Consider the following 20,070-nt stretch of genomic DNA (forward strand, 5'->3'; position numbering starts at 1 on the left):
AACACCCCCACTAGGATTACAGACAGGCTCAGGGGCACGACGCCATGCCTAGGGTCAGGGATGATCTAGTTAGGGAACTTTTGGAGGGTCTGGACATGTTTAAATCAGCAGGTCTGGATGCTCTTCATCCAAGGGTAGTGAGTGACTTGGCAGAGGTTGGAGCAGGGCCCCTGGCACAGCTATATGAGCACTCCTGGTGCTCTGGCCAGGTCCCAGAGGACTGGAAAAGGGCCACTGTGGTCCCCATCTACAAGAGAGAGAGAAAGGAGGACCCAGGTAACTATAGGCCAGTTAATCTCACCACGGTCCTTGGGAAGATCTTTGAGAAAATTATCAAGAAGCACATCTGCAGAGGCCCAGCATGGGAGGTAATGCTCAGGGGTAACCAACATGGGTTCACTGCGGGCAGATCCTGCCTGACTAACCTGGTTTCCTTTTACGATCAGGTCACCAAGTCCTTGGATGCGGACGTTGAGGTAGACGTTGTCTACCTGGACTTCAAAAAGGCCTTTGACACTGTTACCCACTGCATTCTCATAAAAAAACTAGACAACTGCAGCAAGGATGCCTACAGTCAGATGGGTGGCAAATTGGCTTGATGGTCGCATCCAGAGAGTGGTGGTGGACGGGTCGTTTTCGACCTGGAGGGATGTGGGCAGTGAAGTTCCCCAGGGCTCAGTCCTCGGGCCTGTGCTATTCAACATCTTTATCAGTGACTTGGAGGTGGGTGTGGAAAGCACGCTGTCCAAATTCACCGATGACACCAAGATGTAGGGCGAGGTGGGCACGCTGGAGGGGAGGGACAGAATCCAACTAGATCTAGACAGGTTACAGAGGTGGGCAGATGAGAATAGAATGGAATTCAATGCAGACAAGTGAAAGGTGCTGCATCTAGGGACAAGGAACCTGCAACATACCTATAGGCTGGGGAACACCCTTCTCAACAACACACTGGCTGAAAGAGATCTTGGACTTGTTGACTCCTGGATGGACATGAGCCGCCAATGCAAGGAAGCGGTCAGTAAAGCTAACTGCACCTTGTTATGCATCTACAGATGCATCACAAGTAGGTCCAGGGAGGTGATCCTTCCCCTCTATGAGGTGCTGGTCATGCTGCAGTTGGAGTACTGCGTCCAGTTCTGGGCGCTGCACTTCAAGAGGGATGTGGCTAACCTTGAGAGGGTCCAGAGGAAAGCCACTAACATACTCAGGAGCAGCAGGCCAGGCCCTACAAAGATAGACTAAAGGGCCTGAATCTATTCAGCCTCCACAAGAGAAGACAGAGGGAATCTGGTGGCCGTCTATAAACTCACCAGGGGGGACCAGCGGAAAATAGGTGAGGCTCTGTTCCCGAGCACCACCTGGGATAACAAGGAATAATGGCCACAAATTGATTGACAGCAGATTCAGGCTTGATATCAGGAGACATTACTTTATGGCTAGGGCAGCCAGGCTCTGGAATGGGCTCCCAAGGGAGGTAGTACTCTCTTCTGCCTTGGAGGTCTTCAAGAGGAGGCTGGATAGATATCTGGCTGGGGTATTATGATCCCAGCACTCATTCCTGCCCAGGGAAGGGGGTCAGACTTGATGATCTGTTCAGGTCCCTTCTGACCCTAGAAACTATGAAACAACTTCTCGTCCAAAGACCTGAAATTATTTCAAACACTTCCTTAAAATACTGCAACACTTCACTTGAGTTCCAAGTCGCTGTCCCCTTTGTAGATGCAGAAACTGAGGCTTAGAATACATAACTCACCAAAAAGTGAAACCAGTCAGTAGAAGCACTGGGAAGGGCACTCTTGACTTCCATTCCCTTCCATGAGCTGCTGAGCACAAGGCCGTCTGGTGCTTTACAAGTTTTTAATGGTGCCCCTGATCTTTTTCCTTCTCAGGACTCAGGGCAGAATGGGACTCACCATAACATTCCACAGCTACTGGGACCAGCCCACACTTCCCAGCAATGTAGGCATGTGTTGCATCCAGCGTAACCGCATCAGCCTCATTACTCTGCCAACATCATCAAAGAAAGAGACATACAGTGACAATATACTACATTCATAGTTGGCATAACCAAATGGCTGTTTACTGCCCATCTGGCTAGGAGGTCTCTTGTGCCCCTCTGTCTCATTTTGTAGAGTGTCTCCTGCTGGTGGGTTTATCCATAGTAACCTATTTCTCCCACTCCCAGTTTAAGACAAGGATAGATGCGCCTCAGTCCTGTTTTCATTTACACCACCCTTATCTAGATTCTCACCTTGATCATCTCAATGCAATTGGTCATTGAAGTTGCTTGGACACAAACCAGAGGGTCAGATTTGATGCTCAGGGCCCATTCCTCACATTTGCGGAGTTCAGCATGGCTAATACAGCACCAGCGCACGACACTATTGTCCAGGGAACTTCCTATAACAGCAGAGAAGAGCAATGGGAGGTGTGTCATCTATATACTGTAAGATCTCTTTCCTAACCAACTTCTTTGTGCACTTCTCTCCCTTGTGACGTAGGAGCTACTTTTTCCCCTTCCCTTTCTGTTCCCTGAGAATGCTCACCTTCATGACCCAGTCCCTTCAGGAGGGCTACGTAGTCCAGGCCAAGGATATGGGCAATCTCTGCTTGATCCTCAAGGAGCTGCAGGTGCTGAGTGGCATCACGGAACAGCAGGTTCTTGCCCCTGAACGGTGCTGAAGAGAAAAGCTCAAACCTGGCCTTTTGCTTTCCCTTCTGCCCAAAGAGGTGCTGGGGAAAGTATAGTGCCTTTAGCTGTAGCAGTGCTGTTCTTCCTTTGTGACTGGCACCCTCCAATATCTTGTTTTCTTTAGAATCATGTCATGCCCCCTGGCATTCAGGCAAAGCCCATATGAATCAGAGTTTGGCTTATGATGGTTTCCCTCCCTAAAAGCCTGGGAAAACTTTTAATCATGAACAGAACTTGTTCTGATAAAAACACAAGCTGCTTTTATATGTTAGATCAAAATCCCATTAGAAAAGGTTGCAAATAATATATTCAGGTCATCATTCATTGCTAGTAAAAAGTCTAGAATATCTTCCTAGATCCTAAGGAGGCTATAAATGTCATCATTTGGTATGATCACTTACTATATTAGCTTGGAGATTTTTATCACTTGAACGGGCTAATTATTGATTCAATGTTATAGCAAGTTGAGGTTGCCACTGTCTTTAATTAGCCTTGGTAATATACTTATTTCTTCATGTTAAAATCTATAAAAAGTGTGAAAACTAGTTTATTCCATTAAATTACAACATGGATCATGAAGTTTGAGCTGAGAAAAAAAATGTGCCATCTGCTTAGCTCTCCTTCCAAATTAGTTGCTTGTCTCTGCTTCCCAAATCTTTCCCTGGGTGGACCTCTTTTTTTTTATTGCAGCTGCCTATGTAAGTAAAGGAGCTGGAAACAGCTTCTCCCCTACCCACAATGTTATACTATTTCCCCTCAGAGGCAGCACTGAAACTGGCAAGAAGATGCCCTTCTTCAGATAAAAGGAGTTTGCTATTTATTACTCAATATTTAAACTGATAGAGCCCAGAGGTCCAAATCAGTATAAAGTTGTACTATATGCTGTACAAAAATCATACCCTCTCCTAGACACTTTTTGTCTAAAGATCCTGACCTTAGTATAAGTCAATGGAGGGATGTATAGAGATTGGAGCTCTCTAGATTTACATTAAATTGCTAGAGAATAGAGAGAACTCTTCACCCTTGCCTCATGCCCCCTCTCTCCAACAGTGTAGTAGTTCAAATGTCATTTTTTTCTTGGGTAGCCTTGGGAATTCCCACCCTAGTACCTATTGTAGCAGATGACACCACCTGCCCCCAGAGTAGCTTCTAGATCTGCAGTCCCGCTCATTACGATACCTAGAGTGGAGTGGTCATGTCTGGGGAGCTCAACTTGCCTCCAACTTGCCTGGATCAAGGTGAGAAATTTCTTGGTAATCTTCTGGAAGTTGTGGCGGCTGATGATGGCATGACCAGGCCCACGACCCAGGTTACAGGTGCTGTATGCCCTTAGCTCAGCTGTGGTTCCATCAGGACACAAGAGCTCATATTCCTCTTGATCTGACTCTAAAATAACATGACACCCTCTGAGACTGAAGTGAAGGGTATTGACGCAGCATATTTTCAGAGAAGCCTGCACAGAGTCTCAGTTTCTGGCAGGGCAGTGAATGCCAAGTGGAATAGGTTTCTGTCTGATGTGCTGCTCCCTTTTACCAAGGAAAGGGATGTTAGTGCAGAAGGGCCTGGGCTGGAGAAGTTCTTCAGTATGTTCTGAGAAACACTCATTCAAAGACACAGGCTTAAAGAGAACTGTGCAGAAACACTCATTCTGTATTGCAAAGTTTTGGTTGGGTAAAACCCCTGGTACATGGGACCTCTTACTCTAAATCATGGGCCCTATGAAAAAGGCCTGATGATCTGTTGTCAGCCACACGGTAACCACTGGTTTACGGAGCTGAATGCTAAGGAAATCACCTACGTGAAAGACTGGTGATTCTAAAGACAAGAGGCTCCTTTAAGCAACTTATTCTACTGTGATTTGTTTGGAGATCTGGGGAGTAAGAACTGCTTGCAGAGACTGAACTCAAACTGGAATAAAAAAAATATATCAGGCATCACCCCCAAGCTTCCATGCAGGAAGAAGTGCTAGCTGCAGGGAAACACAAATCAGAGGGTTTACCTGTGGCATTCATTATCTCCAAGTGATCTAGGAAAGCAACATCTGCAGCCCCACTCTTCAAACACCTGCAACAAGATTAACACCAAGCCATAAACACTTTAGGGTGTTATACCCCTCCCATCAACCCTTCCCTCAAGTCTACTGCAAGGATGTGAGGGTCACCTGAACGCTCCTTCAGAGTCATAGAAGGGCTCATTACCACTGGTCTCACAGAAGTGGTTCTTGTCCCTGACGTAGGATTTCTGGCCTTGGCAAAGAGCACAGAGCTGAGGGGAGGTAACTCCAATGCCTGGGATGCAGCTGGCATTGAAATACCCACTGATCACTGGGAACATAAGAAAAATGGTCAGACAGAAAACGCAGGAAAAGATACTGTAACAGGGACGAATCTGAATGCAGGCATAGTCAATGCCCAAGCTACTTGTTAAAACCTATTAATCTTCAGAAGAATGTCCTTGGCTGTAGAAACTTGAGGTTTGAAAATGCTCCCAGTCAGCTATTCTCCAATACTTGTTGATGCTGCTGTAGCAAAATGCTGCCCTCCTTGTTTCACACAGAACAGGAATTTCCTGTTGCTCTTGCTAACAGTTGCTCTCTTCAAAGAGATCATAAAAGGCTCTGGCAGGAAAGTTAAACAGCAAGTGGCTAAGCTGTGGGTGCAGAACCCAAAGCTTCTGCTCTCTCATGTGTACCATATAGCTCTGTAGGTGTTGCACCTGCTACCATTTTGTTCATCTTTATCAATGCAGAAACTTGGCCCTGGGATACCTGTCAATGTTCATTCACCCACCTTGGCTCAAAGGCTGCTCCTTATCCCAGAAGAGGTCATTCCTAGCCAGGAGGAAGCCTAGTAGGATATTCCAGCCTGATGTCCACCTGGCTCCATTGTGGCAGCTTTGCACTCCTCTGAGCTTCTGAATGTCCAAATTTCCTTTTCTGGCAATGGCCACAGCAAACACACAGCTTCCTAATGGTGAGAAAGGGAAAATGCAGGAAGAACAATAATTTGTAATAAAGGTCTGATCACAGCCACAGTGTGAGCAGTCCTTTGATCAGAGCTAAGGAAATTCTCAAATAAAATGTCTAAAGTACTGTTAACCAGAAGAAGAGGAACACTGTATTGGTTACCCCAGTGCACAGTTTGGGCAAAATGTTACACAACCAAGGACTAGCAACATGTGAAGCAAGGAATACTGAAGTTAAAGGTTAAATGTTATAAGAATAACTGTAAAGTGGACAGATTACTTTACACACCTTGCATACAACACTCCTGTTTATTCATCCTAATAAAACATTTACTGTTTGCAACAGTATTACATTTTTGACTCACATTCATATTGTTATCCATTATAAGCCCAGAACCTTTTTATTTGCAGACCTCCCATCTAGCTAGTTGGTCTCTATTTTGCATCTGCGTTCCCATTACTTCTACTTATGTGTAGTACTTTTCACTCGTGCTTTTTAACTAGCACCCTATTTACCAACTTTTCTCGCATATAACACTCAACTTTTCCAAAAACAGCTGTTGAAAACTGGAGTGTGCATTCTATATGAGAAATACAGTAAAGAGCAATTTCTGCTGCTTACAGAACAAAGGCTAAAGCAGACAGATGAAAGACATGTAAGAATCTATATCAAACAAAACACCCTCTCACTTCACTTTGTCAATATATTTTGTCTAGAGGTGCACCAATATATCAGTCCAATATCAGATCAGCACCGATATAAAGAAAATTGGCTGCACTGGAAATTGGCCTGATGTGCCCATAATGTGGCCGATAAATTCTCCGTGCACGCGCGCAGCCACAGTGCAGCACGTAGGTAACAAGGAGCACAGACTGGCAGCATGGAGAGCTGCATTCAGCTGGTAAGTCTGTTGTGGTGGAAGGGGAGGGAGGAGGGAAGGCACATGCTGGGGCATATCAAGGCTCCCACAGTGAGGGAGGGAGTGGGGCTGGGGTTGGGGCAGGCTCTGCCCAAAAGAGGCAGGGATGGAGCCGCGGCTTGTTCGAGGGGAGTGGGGGGGGGAGCTCACACTGCTGCGCACGCCCTGGGAGGGCACAGGGGGCATGTGCCCCCAGATCTGCACGGGCAGGGTGGGCTGTCGCTGTGGGCTGGGGCTGTGCAGGGCTCTTTCTGTCAGGGGTTGGTCTAGGCCTGACTTGTCCAACATATGGCCCGCCAAGCTGTTTTCTGAGGCCCGAGGTGCTGTGATGGGAAACAAAAGTAAACACTGTTTACTTTCGTTCCCACCCCTTGTCCCTCCTCCAGTCCCTCAGCAGCTTCCTAATGGCTGCTGAAGGGCTAGGGAAGGGACATGGTTCCCACACGCAGCCCACAGCGAGCAGTGCCCCATGGCAGGGCCCAGGCGCACACGTGCTCCCTGGTGCCTGGATGACTTACTGGGTATCCTTGAAAGCAGGCGGAGGTGGCAGCGCGGGGCCAGGGCTCAGCGGCAGAGCCATGCGGGGCCGAGGTCAGAGCGGGGGGCAGCACAGGCATACGCAGCTACTGGAGCAGTGAGGCGGGTGGAGGCGAAGCAGAGGGTGCATTCCCACACATCCCAGAAAGGCTGCGGCTGAGAGGAGGAGGAGGAGCCCGGACTGGGGTTCCCACATGTGGCAGCGATTCTCCCCGCCCCGCTCCAGTCCGTGTCCAGCTGCAGCTGCGGCCATGCCCAGCTGATCCGCAAGTCTCTCTCGCAGCCTCTCGGATGCACTAAGCAGCCCCTGCTCCCTCCCTGCCCGTTTGCCCACGCCCTGCAAGGCAGCGAGCGGCAGAGACTGCAAAGCACTATGCAGGTGTCTCCCGCCGAGACACATCCCATCACCTTTGATTAGTTTCCACTCTGGCTGATATTTTTTCCACATTTGATCTGTCGATTTGCATTATGCTTCTTTCATTATGCATTATGCAAAAGTGTTTATTTTAGTCAAGTGTTTGGTATTATTTCATTGTTGCTTTTATATTGTTTTTATTTTGGATTTTAAAACACATTTCCAGACCCATTTCATTGTCACTTCCTGCAGCTTCATTGGTGTCAAAGGTCACGTGACATCATTTCCTGATGTGATACCACTTCCTGAGAGGTCTTTGAATATGGCTCGCAGGTCCACTGGGTGATAAGAAGTTCATGATCCAGCCCCACATTCAAAAAGGTTGGACACACCTGGTCTAGGCTGTCTTCAGAGGGGGGTCAGCAGCAGCACTGGGAGGGGGCCACAGGGGTACAGCGAATTTTGGGTTGTCTGCAGCCCCCCACAGCCCCCTCCCAACGTCGCCACCACCTGCCCTGAGCGCAGTCTGGCCCAGCCCCCATGTAGCCCAGCCCAACCCTCCCCATGTCCTCCCGGGGTGTGCTCAGTGGTGGGAGTCCTCCTGCACTCCCCGGCTGGGCAGCACCTGCCCCAGCCCCTGGCCCTGCCCCCACCCCTGCCCCAGACCCACTCCCTCCCTCACCACTGGGGCCTCAATCTGCCCCCGCTCCACACCCCTTTCCTTCCACCACAACAGATTCACCAGCTGGACACTGCTTTTCAAGCTACCGGGCTGTGTATCGGAAATCAGATCAGTATTGGCTAATATGCCTCTTTAAAAATTGGGTATCAACCCCAAAAATCTCTATCAGTGCACCCCTAATTTTGTCAGGGCTTTGTGATAACTGGGAAAGGAGGATAGGTGGGGAAGTATCAGAACTCCAGTGCACAGCAGGCCACTAATTTCCAGAGGAAGAGGACAGGTTGTGTTTTCAGTGGAAAATGCTATCGAGATATAGCACATTATTGACATTTTACTTATTATTACAAGTGTTTCAAAAACAGGAATTAAATATCTCAAAACTTATTTGAAGCAGGTGAAAACTGGACAGATAGGAATCTGATTAATACTGCATAGCAAGTCATGGCCCAATCCAGGAATAGAAATTGCTCTGATCTTTACATTGCATATATCTGACTTGCTCCCTTGTACTGCCCTGGGCAAATGAGAGCCATGACTGTGCTTTCTTTTCATCTTCATGCTTTTATGGGAGAATTATGAAGATGTTCTAGAAAGAGACATTTGTTTGCTAAGCTACCTTCCTTGTAGATCTCCTTTGCCACCACAGTCAAGCCATACATCTTCACAGCAGAGTAAACATCTCCAGCATCCAAAGAGGCAGCATCTGCTTTATTTGCCTTTAAAAAAAAAATCTATTATAGAATGGGCTCATGGGAACAGCCAGAACAGTCTGAATACTAGCGAGCCCTGCTGGATAGGGGTCAGCCATCACAGTTTTTTCCTAACGTGCTCCTGGTTTTTGGTTGTCCCTCTGCTACAGGGCATGTTAGAACATCAGCAATGCATAGAGAAGTTTGAACTGCCAGTATGTCATGTGTCAATATCTTAGGCACAAAACATAAGTATCCTTCCTAACAAGCCAAATTTTGCAAGGTGACTTCTCCTCCCATTCTTCTTTTAAACTCTCTCTACCCAGGGTGAAATCCTGGCTCCAGTGAAGTCAAAGATAAAACTCTTAATGACTTCAGTGGGACCAAGATTTAAATGCAGGACTTTTTTTCTTCTATATACACAAAGAATGACTGAGGATTCTCCCCACTGTGCCCCTCAGAAAACCTTTAGCAGAAACATCCAAGCTAGAATCCCTTACCAACACTTTCTATAGAGCCATATTTGGTAGGAGCTGAAATCCAGTAACAAGGAGGTCAGGAATGACTGAAGAGATGAGAATAAGTTTTTATGACCTTCCAAGAGGTTTTTTTATTCCTCCTAGGTCAGAGATGTGATCTGCTGAAGGAAAGCAGGGCTGAAAGAGCACAAACAGCATTCTTCTCTCCCAGTCTGTTCTGAATACAATAGTATTACATGGAAGGCCAGGACTAGGTCATTTTTCTCTTCATGGGAATATGCGTTTAGTAGCACATGGCAGTATGAAAGCATCCCAGCAATGCTTAAACCTCTAATTACAACACTGCCTTATCTCAAGGAAATTATGACCATTTAGAATTATAAATTATTTTATTATTTGGAGAAGGGCCAGCTGTCTTGTTCAGGAAAGACTAGCTAGAAGTTAAAAGGGAGAAGGAAATGGAGCATTCAAGATAGTAGCACAAGGACTGAAATTCACAAGCCATGGGAAGAGCTGGGGATTCAGATGTCACTCTGAAGCAGCCCTCCAACTTTGTCTGACAGGGTTGCAAAGGCGCAACAGATGCTCTATTTGGGCAAAATTTGAGTAAAATTATTTGGATTCTCCATGGGGGCCTATGTCTCAGGTACTGTACCATGACACAACAGGATGGATTTCACTCACTTTTGGATTCATTTTACCATTTTTTTTTCTTCTCCCTGCAGAGGAGCTAGGTTTCAAATTAACTCTGAAATTCTCCGTAGACTCACCCTGATTTTGTCGATACAGTCATGAGTGTTGTGTGCCCGGATGCAAGAAACCCTTGCAAAGGAGTTGATTGTAGCAAGAGGCAGGACAGCCAAGAGAGCCTTAGACAGCTCAGCGCACTTCCTTTGTTCTAGATCAGACAACGTACACCATCGGAACTTCTTTCCTGAAGGACCAGAAGGTAAGAATGAGAACCAAACCTGAAAACCAGTAGGGAACAGGACGTTTTTACCAGTTTTTCTTTGTTTAATTAGAAAAGAAAAGAAGTGAGGAGCGTAGTAGAAGTAAACTCTATATTTGAATGGAACACCATTTCTTGCCAATTTCTCCATTTCTGTTTTTTTTTCTTTTAAATGATGAGATGCCCTCCCTAAACCTCCAAATCTAAAACTTTCTTGATCAGAAGGGCAACTCTGAAATATTTATTACAGTTTAGAAGCATTCTGAAATTCTCTTGCTTGCCATGAGGCACATATGGAGAGATGCTGGCATGTTCTAACCTCTGATGATTTCCTTAGTATGCAGTGTCAGGTAACACAATAAATCACACTATTTTTACAAACTCAGATACATAGGCACAGCTCACTGTCATATTTTTTTTATTCTTGTACAATTATTCTAAATTGATTGTGATAATGGTCTATCTCTTGCAGCAGGCTTTTTAATGGGGATGATTCTTCTGGAAAGTATATAATCATTTAGTCAGACTCAAGCTCTATCTACCAACACAACCTTCCTTATGTAGATGAGGCAATTAGCTCCAAAACTAGTTACAACTTTAGACCTCAATCTAGCAAATATATGGATTGATGCAAGCTTAACTTTTTATGTATGTAAGGAACACTGCTCAAGTCAAAGCAATACTTTCTATGCATAAAATTAGGTATATACTTCAGGTTGGCATCTAAGATGGCCTGTAGATGCTAGCAATTTTTCACTCTTGTTTTAGGTTCTATAATTAGTCTGCCACGTATTTAACTACAGATTTTTGTGTATGCTTCACATAAAAGACTTTCATCTGGGATATAGTCACACATGGTGAAAAAGATGCTCTGTGTTTAAAGGTCAAGAAAAAAATTACATTATAAGCAAAACAGAGGGTAATCATGCAACTGAGAAAGGATTGTTTACATGTTAAGTACCATAGTAAACACCAAAGCAGGCCAAAGAGAACAGGAAATGTGCATGTGCAACGCCAGCATTGTAGCCTCCAGACTTTTAAGTACCCAGCTGTGCAACTTCAATGTTCTCTTGGTAGGAAAAGGGGGGGGTGGACTGCATGAGATTAGTCACACTTTATTTTGAAATGTTAAAGACTAGTCACTCACACTGGCAATTTGATCAGGAGATGTTGCTCCACCTGCTTTGATCATAGAGCAGTTGGATTCAAGATCACCCACCCCGCTTTGAAGTTCTAGAGCGGAGGCACAAGCTGAACAGGTTCACTCTTTTAGCAGAAGAGGACAAACAGCTCCCTCCAACTACTCAAAGGAATCAACAGTGAAGAGCCAAGGAATAGATGCATGAAGCAGCTTCAAAAGTCACTATGGAATTCAGCGTCTGCCAGTGATCCAGGGGACAGAACACCCTCTAACAAGGATCAAAGCAGTCAGAGCAGACACAGACCTAACTACAACCATTTTGTACCAAAGCAAATAGAACCAGTGCTATGCCCACAAACATTAATGCACCCATCATCGCTCCAGGAGCTGAGGGTCTTTCTCCTCCCTTGCCCCTGCACCAGCCTTACCTGAAGAGAGCAAAGTGAAGGTGGCCAAGACAAGTGCAGTGGCTGTCTTCATGATTGCAGCAGCACTGCAAAGATCCCTTTCTCTCCTCTGAAGCCTTGTTTCATAACTGGGATTCCAAAGCAATGACTGAAGCTGCTGGAAGAAAACACATGTACAAAAAAACAGGGGGGAAAAAGACAGCAGCGGAGATTGAAGGAGGATGGTGCGAGTATGCGTGCAGCAGGGGGAGGGCAAAGGAAGGGCCAGGGGCCCTATTCTTAGGCACAGATGGAAAGCATTAGCACTTTCTCTGCTCCACCGTGTGTAGGCCCCTGTTGGAGGTTAAATCATCTCTCCTGACCCTTTCACTTCAGGCAGCACTTTGAAAGCATATTGCTTGTTGGTGCCTCTTTTCCCCTAAGCAGGTTTCCAGCACAGCCAGTTCAGGCTTTCTGGGCCCACGCACAGTGAGGAGCTTGGTCGTTCCCCTTCCCAGCTCAGGGAGACTCGCTCCTCGTGAGGGCCACGCTACACATTCACATTAAATCTGGAGAGAAACCAGCTGTAGAGCTGTGACACGTTTTCAAGCACAAGCTGCTCCACTGGACAGTCATTTTATAGTGTGGCAACTACTTCCCTTGCCCTGAATTGACTGCGCGATTCGCTAGTGAGCTGCATCACGTATCTAACACGTCGCAGCGGCCGGTGAGGCTGGTCCCCTGGGTGCCAGCACCTGAGGGGCACGGGCTGGAGGCCTGCCGTTACCCCTGTCGAGCTGCCCTTGCCCGCAGGGGCTGGGGTGGCTGCAGAAGAGAAGCCGCCTGCAGAAAAGGAGGAGGAGACACATCCGAGAGGGGAACTGGGGTGCTGTGCCTAGCGAGAGGTGTCATCCTGCGGGCATGTCAGCCCCCGGGCAGGGCAGGGCAGGGCAAGGCAGGGCAGAGATGCACGTCACGGACCAGCTCCACCCACCAGACCAGCGCGCGGGGGCCTAACGCGCTCGACGCGACGGGACGCGCTGCCTCGCCGCAGTAGCGGCCCCGCCCCCGCTTTGGCCCCGCCCCCCGCACTGCCGGGGAGGAGGCGGCAAGATGGCGGCGCCCATGAGGCGGGTGTGCGGTTTCGCGCTGCGGCGGAGCAGGTACTGGGAGGCGGGGTCAGGTCAAGTCCCCTGCTGGGCTCCGGGGGCCGCGGGGCGCTCCGGTTCTCGTCCTCCCTCCTGGCCGGGCGCTGGTGCCAGCCGGGCCGAGGGAGGGCGCCTCTCTCCCTGCCGCCGCCTCCTCCTCCCCGGGGTCAGCCTGGCGAGATCGGCCCTGAGCCCTTGGCCCTCCCCGAGCAGCGGGTCCCCGGGGACCTGTCCCCTGCGGCGGGCTGTCGTCGTGCCCCGGCCCGCGCCGGCCGCCTGGCATCGCTGCCCCGGGGCCCTCGGAGCCCCCTGCTCTCTCCGGGCTCAGCCGGGACGCGGCGCCTCAGACCCGCTCGGGAGGTGCTTCCCAGCGGGTGGCACTGAGAGCCGGGGCAGGTACCAGTTGGCGAGGTAGCACCTCGGGGACGTAATGTGCCAGCACCAGCCACGAACATCGAAATGTGATGGGCTCGCGGTTCTGGGGTGAAAGGCAGAAGGATGCTGTGAGAGCGCTCGGGGTGCAGAGCTGCGGCCCCTCAGGGAGGACATGTCCTGCAAGCACTTCCTGAGCTCTCTGGCAGGCCGACCCCCTCCACATGCAGGGAGCTGACAGCGCCCCGTTCCCAGCTGTGTGGTTTTGTCCCCTGGGTAGAGAAAAGACATGCAATGTGAGTGCGGATCAGCTGTTTCTGAAGTGTAAAGACATCCAAGCAGCCTCTTGTAAGTCGCTGGTAGATTCACAGGCTTGGAATGGGCATGTTTCTCTTGGTTTTCTCACTTGGGTGTCTCCTTTTCAGATGCAAAAAGTATACATTTTTAGATGTTCAAGTCATGTTGGAAGCTCCTTCCTGAATTGTCTCATTAAGAGGTTTGCTTTGTGTGTTTCCAGAGTGGTAAAGCCCTTTGGTGTCATGGTTCAAGAAAGTGCAATGTGGTAAAGGAAGAGATACAGAATCACAGCTCTTGACAGTCAGAGAGATTGTAAATAAATTAAGGAAGATGTTTTACGTGACCCATCCTGGTTTAGGGAGCTTTTGAGGTTGATTCTGCCTCATGTTAGGTCACTGAAAGAAGCTCCCATCTGATTATCTGTTTCACAGCTTGTTTGAAAGGAATTATTTGGGGGAAGAGGGAGACACAAACTATTACATTGCAGAATCTACCATCTGGCTTGCAAGAAGCAGTGTGACTTGACCAGAGTGACTGAACTCTCCTTTCTCCATTGTAAGCTTTTCCTTCAGGTCTGAGTAGATGCATGTGGCAGAGTGAGTGGGTTTGTGGAAGCTACTCTTGGACTTCATCCTTTCTGTTTGTAGAAAGCGCTGTCTCGAGCATGCTAGGTTCCTCTGGCAAGATACAAGTAACTCTCACTGACATCAGAGGCAGTTGTTTTGTATCCTGTCAGGGGAGAAATGGGCTCCAGGGGAAGCAGGACACCATGTCTCGCCTCACTACACTCACTTTATAGAAAGGTGCAACCTGTGAGATGTGAATGTGTTGAATCCCCGTGTGTGACTCTTAAGTTACTTTCTGTTGAATCTGCTAATGCCAATGCATGTATAGTTTTACTGTGTTTACAGTCTACCTTTGCCAGTCTAGCATCACTGTTTCCCACACCTGTGGCTACAGTTGTTTATATGTGAATGCCTTGAACAATCATACCGCAACTTGATTATGAAAAGTCTGGACCTAGGTAGTGCATAAAACAGAAAATGCTGTCACAGGTAGAAAAGCCGTCCAACTATAATAGGCTGTATTGTTCAGTCAGAACAGGAGTAGGTTTCCCACAGAGTGGCCCATTCCTACTGGTAGTGCTTTCAAAGTGAGTTGTATCTACAGTCACAAACATGCTGAAAATAGAGCAGCACAAAATACAGAAATGATAAAAGCCATTAAGAAATTGTATCAATAAGTATATACCACAAAGTAGGCCTGCACCCTTCTCAAACACTACTCTGAGCCCCTTCCCCTGCCCAATCTGCTGCCCAGCTTTCTGCTTCTTGCCCTATCTGCTACCATGTTGTCCCTTCCCTAATCTGCCATGTGCCACAAATGGAAGCTGTCCCAGGTTGGCCACCCCTACATTAGAGATCTGAATAAATTCAACACACACATCGAGTAGTTCCCTTCAGAGGAGAATCCCTGTTAGAGTTAGCCTAAATGGAATATTGACTCAGTGTTTTGAAAAGGCAGGAAAAATCCAGATAGAATGATTATTAATACACCCAATCTTGTGGGAGATTTTGGTACTGAATCTCCCAGGGGTGGGGAAGAATGTAAAGATTATCTAGGAAAGGATAGGTTCAATAGGATTTCCTTGATAATCTGAGGAGATTATTTATTGGTGTGCCATTTTTGCAACCTGAAGTTACCAAAACATGTTAGTTTAGTGATCTAAAATTACTGATGAAGTTTGTCCATGTTTAGACACCTATTTCTTGTGTTTCATTTACAGTATGCCAATGGATTGGAGTTTTCCCAGGCATAAGACTCTTCCCTTGAGAAACACTCCAGTATTCTGGAAAGAGCCTACTTTCAGAACCTTTTTCAGTGGTAAGTGAGGATATTTCCCCACCTGTGTTTCAGTTTCAGGACTCCAGCTTGTCTCCAAATTCAGTACTTCAAAGCTGAACTAATAGGTGATCATACATGGGTGAGAATTGTTGGGGAGTAGGACATTCGTATGACATAAAGAAACTGGAGAAAGTGTCTGGAAATCTTGCAAATGTCACTTCATCCTTTGTATTGCCTCAATTTTCCTTTTAATCAGATGCAGAGAACTACCTATCACTTAGGAGTAAGATTTCATAGATTTCATAGACATTAGGGCTGGAAGGGACCTCAGAAGATCGAGTCCAGCCCCCTGCCTGAGGGGCAGGAAGTCAGCTGGGGTCATAGGATCCCAGCAAGATACCTGCATGTGTGTAGGTGCCCAACTTGACTAGGGTGACTCAATTTCCCTTTCTCCATTGCAAGCTTTTCCTTTGAGCCCAACTAGATACTTAAACTTGTTTATGCATATATTCAGAGTTGGCTTGATACTATCATATTGCAGCCATTAGTATAGCTCACACAGTGCTCTGTTACCAGAAAGTTTAACTTCATTTAAAAAAAAAAAAACTCCCTTGCGCACTCCACTACAAACAGCTCATCTGGTAGACGTGGGCGCAGTGGCTGATGCCTTAACTTCTCTCTCAGATCTCTGCAGTCTCTTGGTGTGACTGGCCTATGAACCACCGCACAAGATAGCCATTTATTGTCAGTCTCATCTCTGTAGGGATTATACTTGTCTCAGGCTTTAGGACCAAGTCCCATGCATCTATTGGCTTTACGGTTTGAAAACTTTCTCCCTTTATTTAGGTACTGAGAAAAAGAACAAGGGAAGGATATCCTTTGTTTCACTCATGATGTGCAACTGAGTAGGCCCCTTGCCTACCGCTGGCTGGAAGCGTTAGCTGAGGTCACGTAACTGCAGCTTACACGGACCCCCCACAACATCAGCCACCACCAAAACAACATGTCAGCTGAAGTTACAGAGACAGCTGTGTCATTTGAGGGAGATGCTACCTCTCTTAACTCCCCGTGGATACTTTGATTTCTACCGTGTATCAGAGAAATTGACTCAGCCCTGGAGAAAAGTGTCTGGCAGGTCCAGCAGGGGATGAGCTAGGACATGGAAGTGAATGGGACTTGAGTATTTGCTGCAACCTATATTTCAGAAGTCACACCCTCCCTCCCCTCCTCTCCCCCACTGGACCTTTTTGGGTGCATGTATTGATAATCATGCTATGGAATTATCTCAATCTGTGCATATGCTGCAGTAAGTGAGTCTACTGATACATTTTTACAGGCAACTCCAAGATCCTTTGCACCCATCTCTGGCATAGGGTCTTGCCTTATCTAGTCTCATCCACACCTAAGTACATCGGTGAAGCAAGTTTTACACATGGGCATTTTTGTAAAACAGTTCAATTTTGAGGCAGATTCTAATTGTGACATTATTCACCTGACGCTAGACCAGCAATATTCCTCCAGCCCACCAAAGGGGAAAAAATGAGAGTATCCCTTAAGGTGACTAGCCAGGTGATATCATTCCATAGCTAGAGACTATGCTACCAAGATGTGGTTGAGGAAAGAGATCCCACAGAGAAGAGGTCATCTAATGGTTGCATCCTTAGCTTATGGAAATACCCAAATCCTAGCTCACTCCTGGCTTGACCTGCCAGATGGATTTCCCCAAGGTTGAGTCAGTTTCTGAAAAGTTGTGGAAATCAAGCTGTCTAGACTACCTATACCAGACTGCCAAACTGATTCCTGATGCAATATGACTGGCTTTAATGGGCAGGATAGATCAGGCCTTCTACTGTATAGTCCTTCTATCAGCCTGTCCAACCCTGGACTTTTAAATGGAGGCTGGATTCACCTAAGCTTCCCTTCTGCCCTTGAGGGACTGCCTTTAAATTCAGCTAAAATTCTGTGTAGTTGGATGGAGTTCTGTAACCACAAAGCCATAGAAATCCTGTGTTTCAGATGTTCTCACCTTTATTTGTAAGTGGATTGGCTGAAACACCAGGGAATTGATTTACCAATTCAACATCAAGTTAGTGGCTGAAGTGTTCTTATTATGCAGGAACTTCCTGGCTTCCAAGCCAGTGCCCTAGATCACACTGTCTTTTAAATGAGAAACACTGCTGTTAAGTGAATTATAAGTAATTTTTCAGGGACTGCTATTAAGAATGTCTGAATTCCAAGACTCAGAACTGCCATCCTTTCAATGTTTACCTTAGAACCAGAAAAAATTCTGTGGTCACCCTTTTATCAGAAGATTGGCAAGAGGCAGGGTTATTAATGAGTAAGCTGACTTTTTGTACATCAGTTTAATCATTGGTTATACCTGCAACAGTTTTTTGAAGTTAAATTACTCATGTGGATCTTTGTGGTCCAAGAACCAAGGCTAACAAGTCTGTCCTGTAGCTGTAGCTACAAATTTTGACAGTGATGTGAAGAAGTTTGTGTGGGTGCAGTTAGAGAAGTCTGTGTAACAGCTTAATCTTGGATAATGACTTAGATACTAAAATGGTATGAATTATCACCATGAAACATGAAGGATAATTTTGAGTTTTAAGCAGTGAAGTGATATCTTTAATGCAAGGATATCAGACTTTATATATGATGAATAAAGTGGAGAAAGCAACAATTTACAATTTGTCCTGTGAGTCATGTTACAACAGAAGCAAGCTGCTTTTCCTGTATAAAAAAAGTCTTCTCACTCCTGCTCAGTCTCACTACTCAGAATCCCCTGTTATTATCTAGCTATAATGAAAGCTATGGGTGTTGGGACCCACATGCTGAGGGGCTACTTTGGAGTCTTTGATCTCTGAGCTCAATAGTGCTAATTTCTTCAAGGCAGGCTCTGTTAATCCCCCATCCTATTACCCAAATATATATCAGATGTTGAGCACAGCTGGTAAGGGAGAATAGAGACAGACCATTTAAGGATGGCAAAGCAAGTGTAGAAAAGCAGGTAGATGGAATCCTCCTGCCCCCACCACCAACCCCTCCCCGCCCAAAAATAGGGTGCCACAAATGCAGAAGCTGGAAGAAGTAGTCATTTGAGGAGCAGAAGTAGGTAAATTAGAGAGGGAGTTCAGAAATGAACACAAAAGAGGAGACAGACACTGGATATCAATCAAGTAGAGCCAAGCTGCATGTGTGTGGGTGGGGCCAGAGTTTTGGAGGTAATCCAGATTTCAAGGGAGAACAAAATAACTGGAGGAAGAAATATGGGTAGGATGCTAGAAAAAGTATTTAATGAGATCTAAAATAAAAGCATAGTTGAAAAACAAACCCAATGTGCCAACAACTTTAGCTGATCAAACTTTCAGCTGCTTAAAACTGGGCTAACAAAACTATTTGAGACTAGACCCTTTCTGAGGAGAGGGGTATAGCTCAGTTGTATACCATCACTTAATGCTCTGTGAAAGCATGCTAGGAATAACTGTGTTCAAAGACAGTTGTAGGTTGAGTATTTCTCCTTGCAGTGCAGATAAATCCTTCACCCTGACGTTTCTGTCAAGAGTTCAGGTACAATTTCCAGCTAACCCTGTTGCTTTTTTAAAACTAGATCAGATGGCATTTAACACTCCAATGTGTTCTTAAAATTTAGGGAGAAATTCTGACTTATTATTGGTGTTGGCAGTCAGGATCTTACCTGGATCAGCCGTTGGCTAACTTTCATATTTTGTGATTCTACTGTTTAATGTAAAATTCTGGACTTGTTCAGGAAAAATTGTCAGCACCTTTCCTTATGCATCAGTAGTGCGTCATTTTCTTCATAGATTTCATAGACGTTAGGGCTGGAAGGGACCTCACAAACCAAAGGGTCCAGCCCCCTGCCCAAAGGGCAGGAAAGTCAGCTGGGGTCAGATGACCTCCGCAAGGGCATCCAACAAACAATCTAGGTGTAAACAAGATCCTTATAACTTCAAGAGATTCTGCTTCTACTATGGGTTTGTGTGATGCCTCAGAACATCAGCCATCCTTTTGGGTAGTGCCTTTTGGTGGTACAAACTAGCCACATGCTCACCTGATGCACATACATCAGAGGTTTGTATGCTTTCTGTGTGCTGATGGTGACGTGGCTTTTAGGCATATTTAGTGACATGGCACCTGTGGCGGAGCACAGGGTGCTCCTGCCACTTTAAGGGCCTGGAGCTGGCAGCCTCCAGGTGCCTGTTGCGGCAGCCATTTTGAGGCTTATATAAACCAGGCAGTTTGGCTGCAGGAGGTCAGGCAGCAACATCGCCTGGCTGTAGGGCTGCTGTGAATGACCTGGAGGTAAGGGGGAGCTGTAAGGGGATGGCAGGAGGCTCCTGGTCCTGGGCATGACCTGAAACTGCACCCTGCCAGGAGTGGGTGGTCTGGTGGGGCTCTCAGTGGTGCGGGAGCCCCCAGGAAATGCCAGGCCAGTTACCACCCCGGTGAAAGGCGAGTCAGGGCGCCTTAACCCCTAGCTCCCACCACCACCGGGTGGGTGACCCCTGAGTGTGATGAGGGCCAAGAGGGCCAGTGTTGTGAGGGGCCCAGAGAGGGCGGACCCCGAGAGTGGCAGTGATGTGGGCGAGG

General features: G+C 46.8%; 2 protein-coding genes across 4 annotated transcripts in view; one reads left to right on the forward strand and one right to left on the reverse strand.

Moving 5' to 3' along the window:
* LOC102564664 (melanotransferrin) overlaps positions 1-12,793 on the reverse strand; it is a 28,193-nt gene extending 15,400 nt beyond the window's left edge. For both annotated transcript variants that reach the window (XR_009455012.1, XM_019493642.2), the window contains exons 1-10: positions 11,840-12,793; positions 10,092-10,255; positions 8,770-8,869; positions 5,485-5,661; positions 4,857-5,019; positions 4,695-4,759; positions 3,924-4,081; positions 2,550-2,736; positions 2,255-2,403; positions 1,917-2,007 (exon numbers count right to left, since the gene is read on the reverse strand). Coding sequence is in view for 1 of the 2 variants with exons in the window: in XM_019493642.2 (XP_019349187.1) it covers positions 1,917-2,007; positions 2,255-2,403; positions 2,550-2,736; positions 3,924-4,081; positions 4,695-4,759; positions 4,857-5,019; positions 5,485-5,661; positions 8,770-8,869; positions 10,092-10,255; positions 11,840-11,891 (1,306 nt within the window). In the remaining variant the exon portion in view is untranslated. The remainder of the gene's footprint in view (positions 1-1,916; positions 2,008-2,254; positions 2,404-2,549; positions 2,737-3,923; positions 4,082-4,694; positions 4,760-4,856; positions 5,020-5,484; positions 5,662-8,769; positions 8,870-10,091; positions 10,256-11,839) is intronic.
* Positions 12,794-12,865: 72 nt separating this feature from the next.
* The window catches only part of PISD (phosphatidylserine decarboxylase), a 36,310-nt gene continuing 29,105 nt past the window's right edge, over positions 12,866-20,070 (forward strand). The window contains exons 1-2 of one of the 2 annotated variants that reach the window (XM_014593663.3): positions 12,866-12,960; positions 15,401-15,498. In XM_014593663.3, coding sequence (XP_014449149.1) covers positions 12,911-12,960; positions 15,401-15,498 — 148 coding nt within the window. In that variant the 5' untranslated portion in view covers positions 12,866-12,910. Of the gene's footprint in view, positions 12,961-15,400; positions 15,499-20,070 lie in introns of those variants that run through there. The other variant, XM_059713263.1, reaches the window with a different exon arrangement.

The sequence above is a fragment of the Alligator mississippiensis genome, chromosome 10 (assembly GCF_030867095.1).
Source record: "Alligator mississippiensis isolate rAllMis1 chromosome 10, rAllMis1, whole genome shotgun sequence".
NCBI lineage: Eukaryota > Metazoa > Chordata > Crocodylia > Alligatoridae > Alligator > Alligator mississippiensis.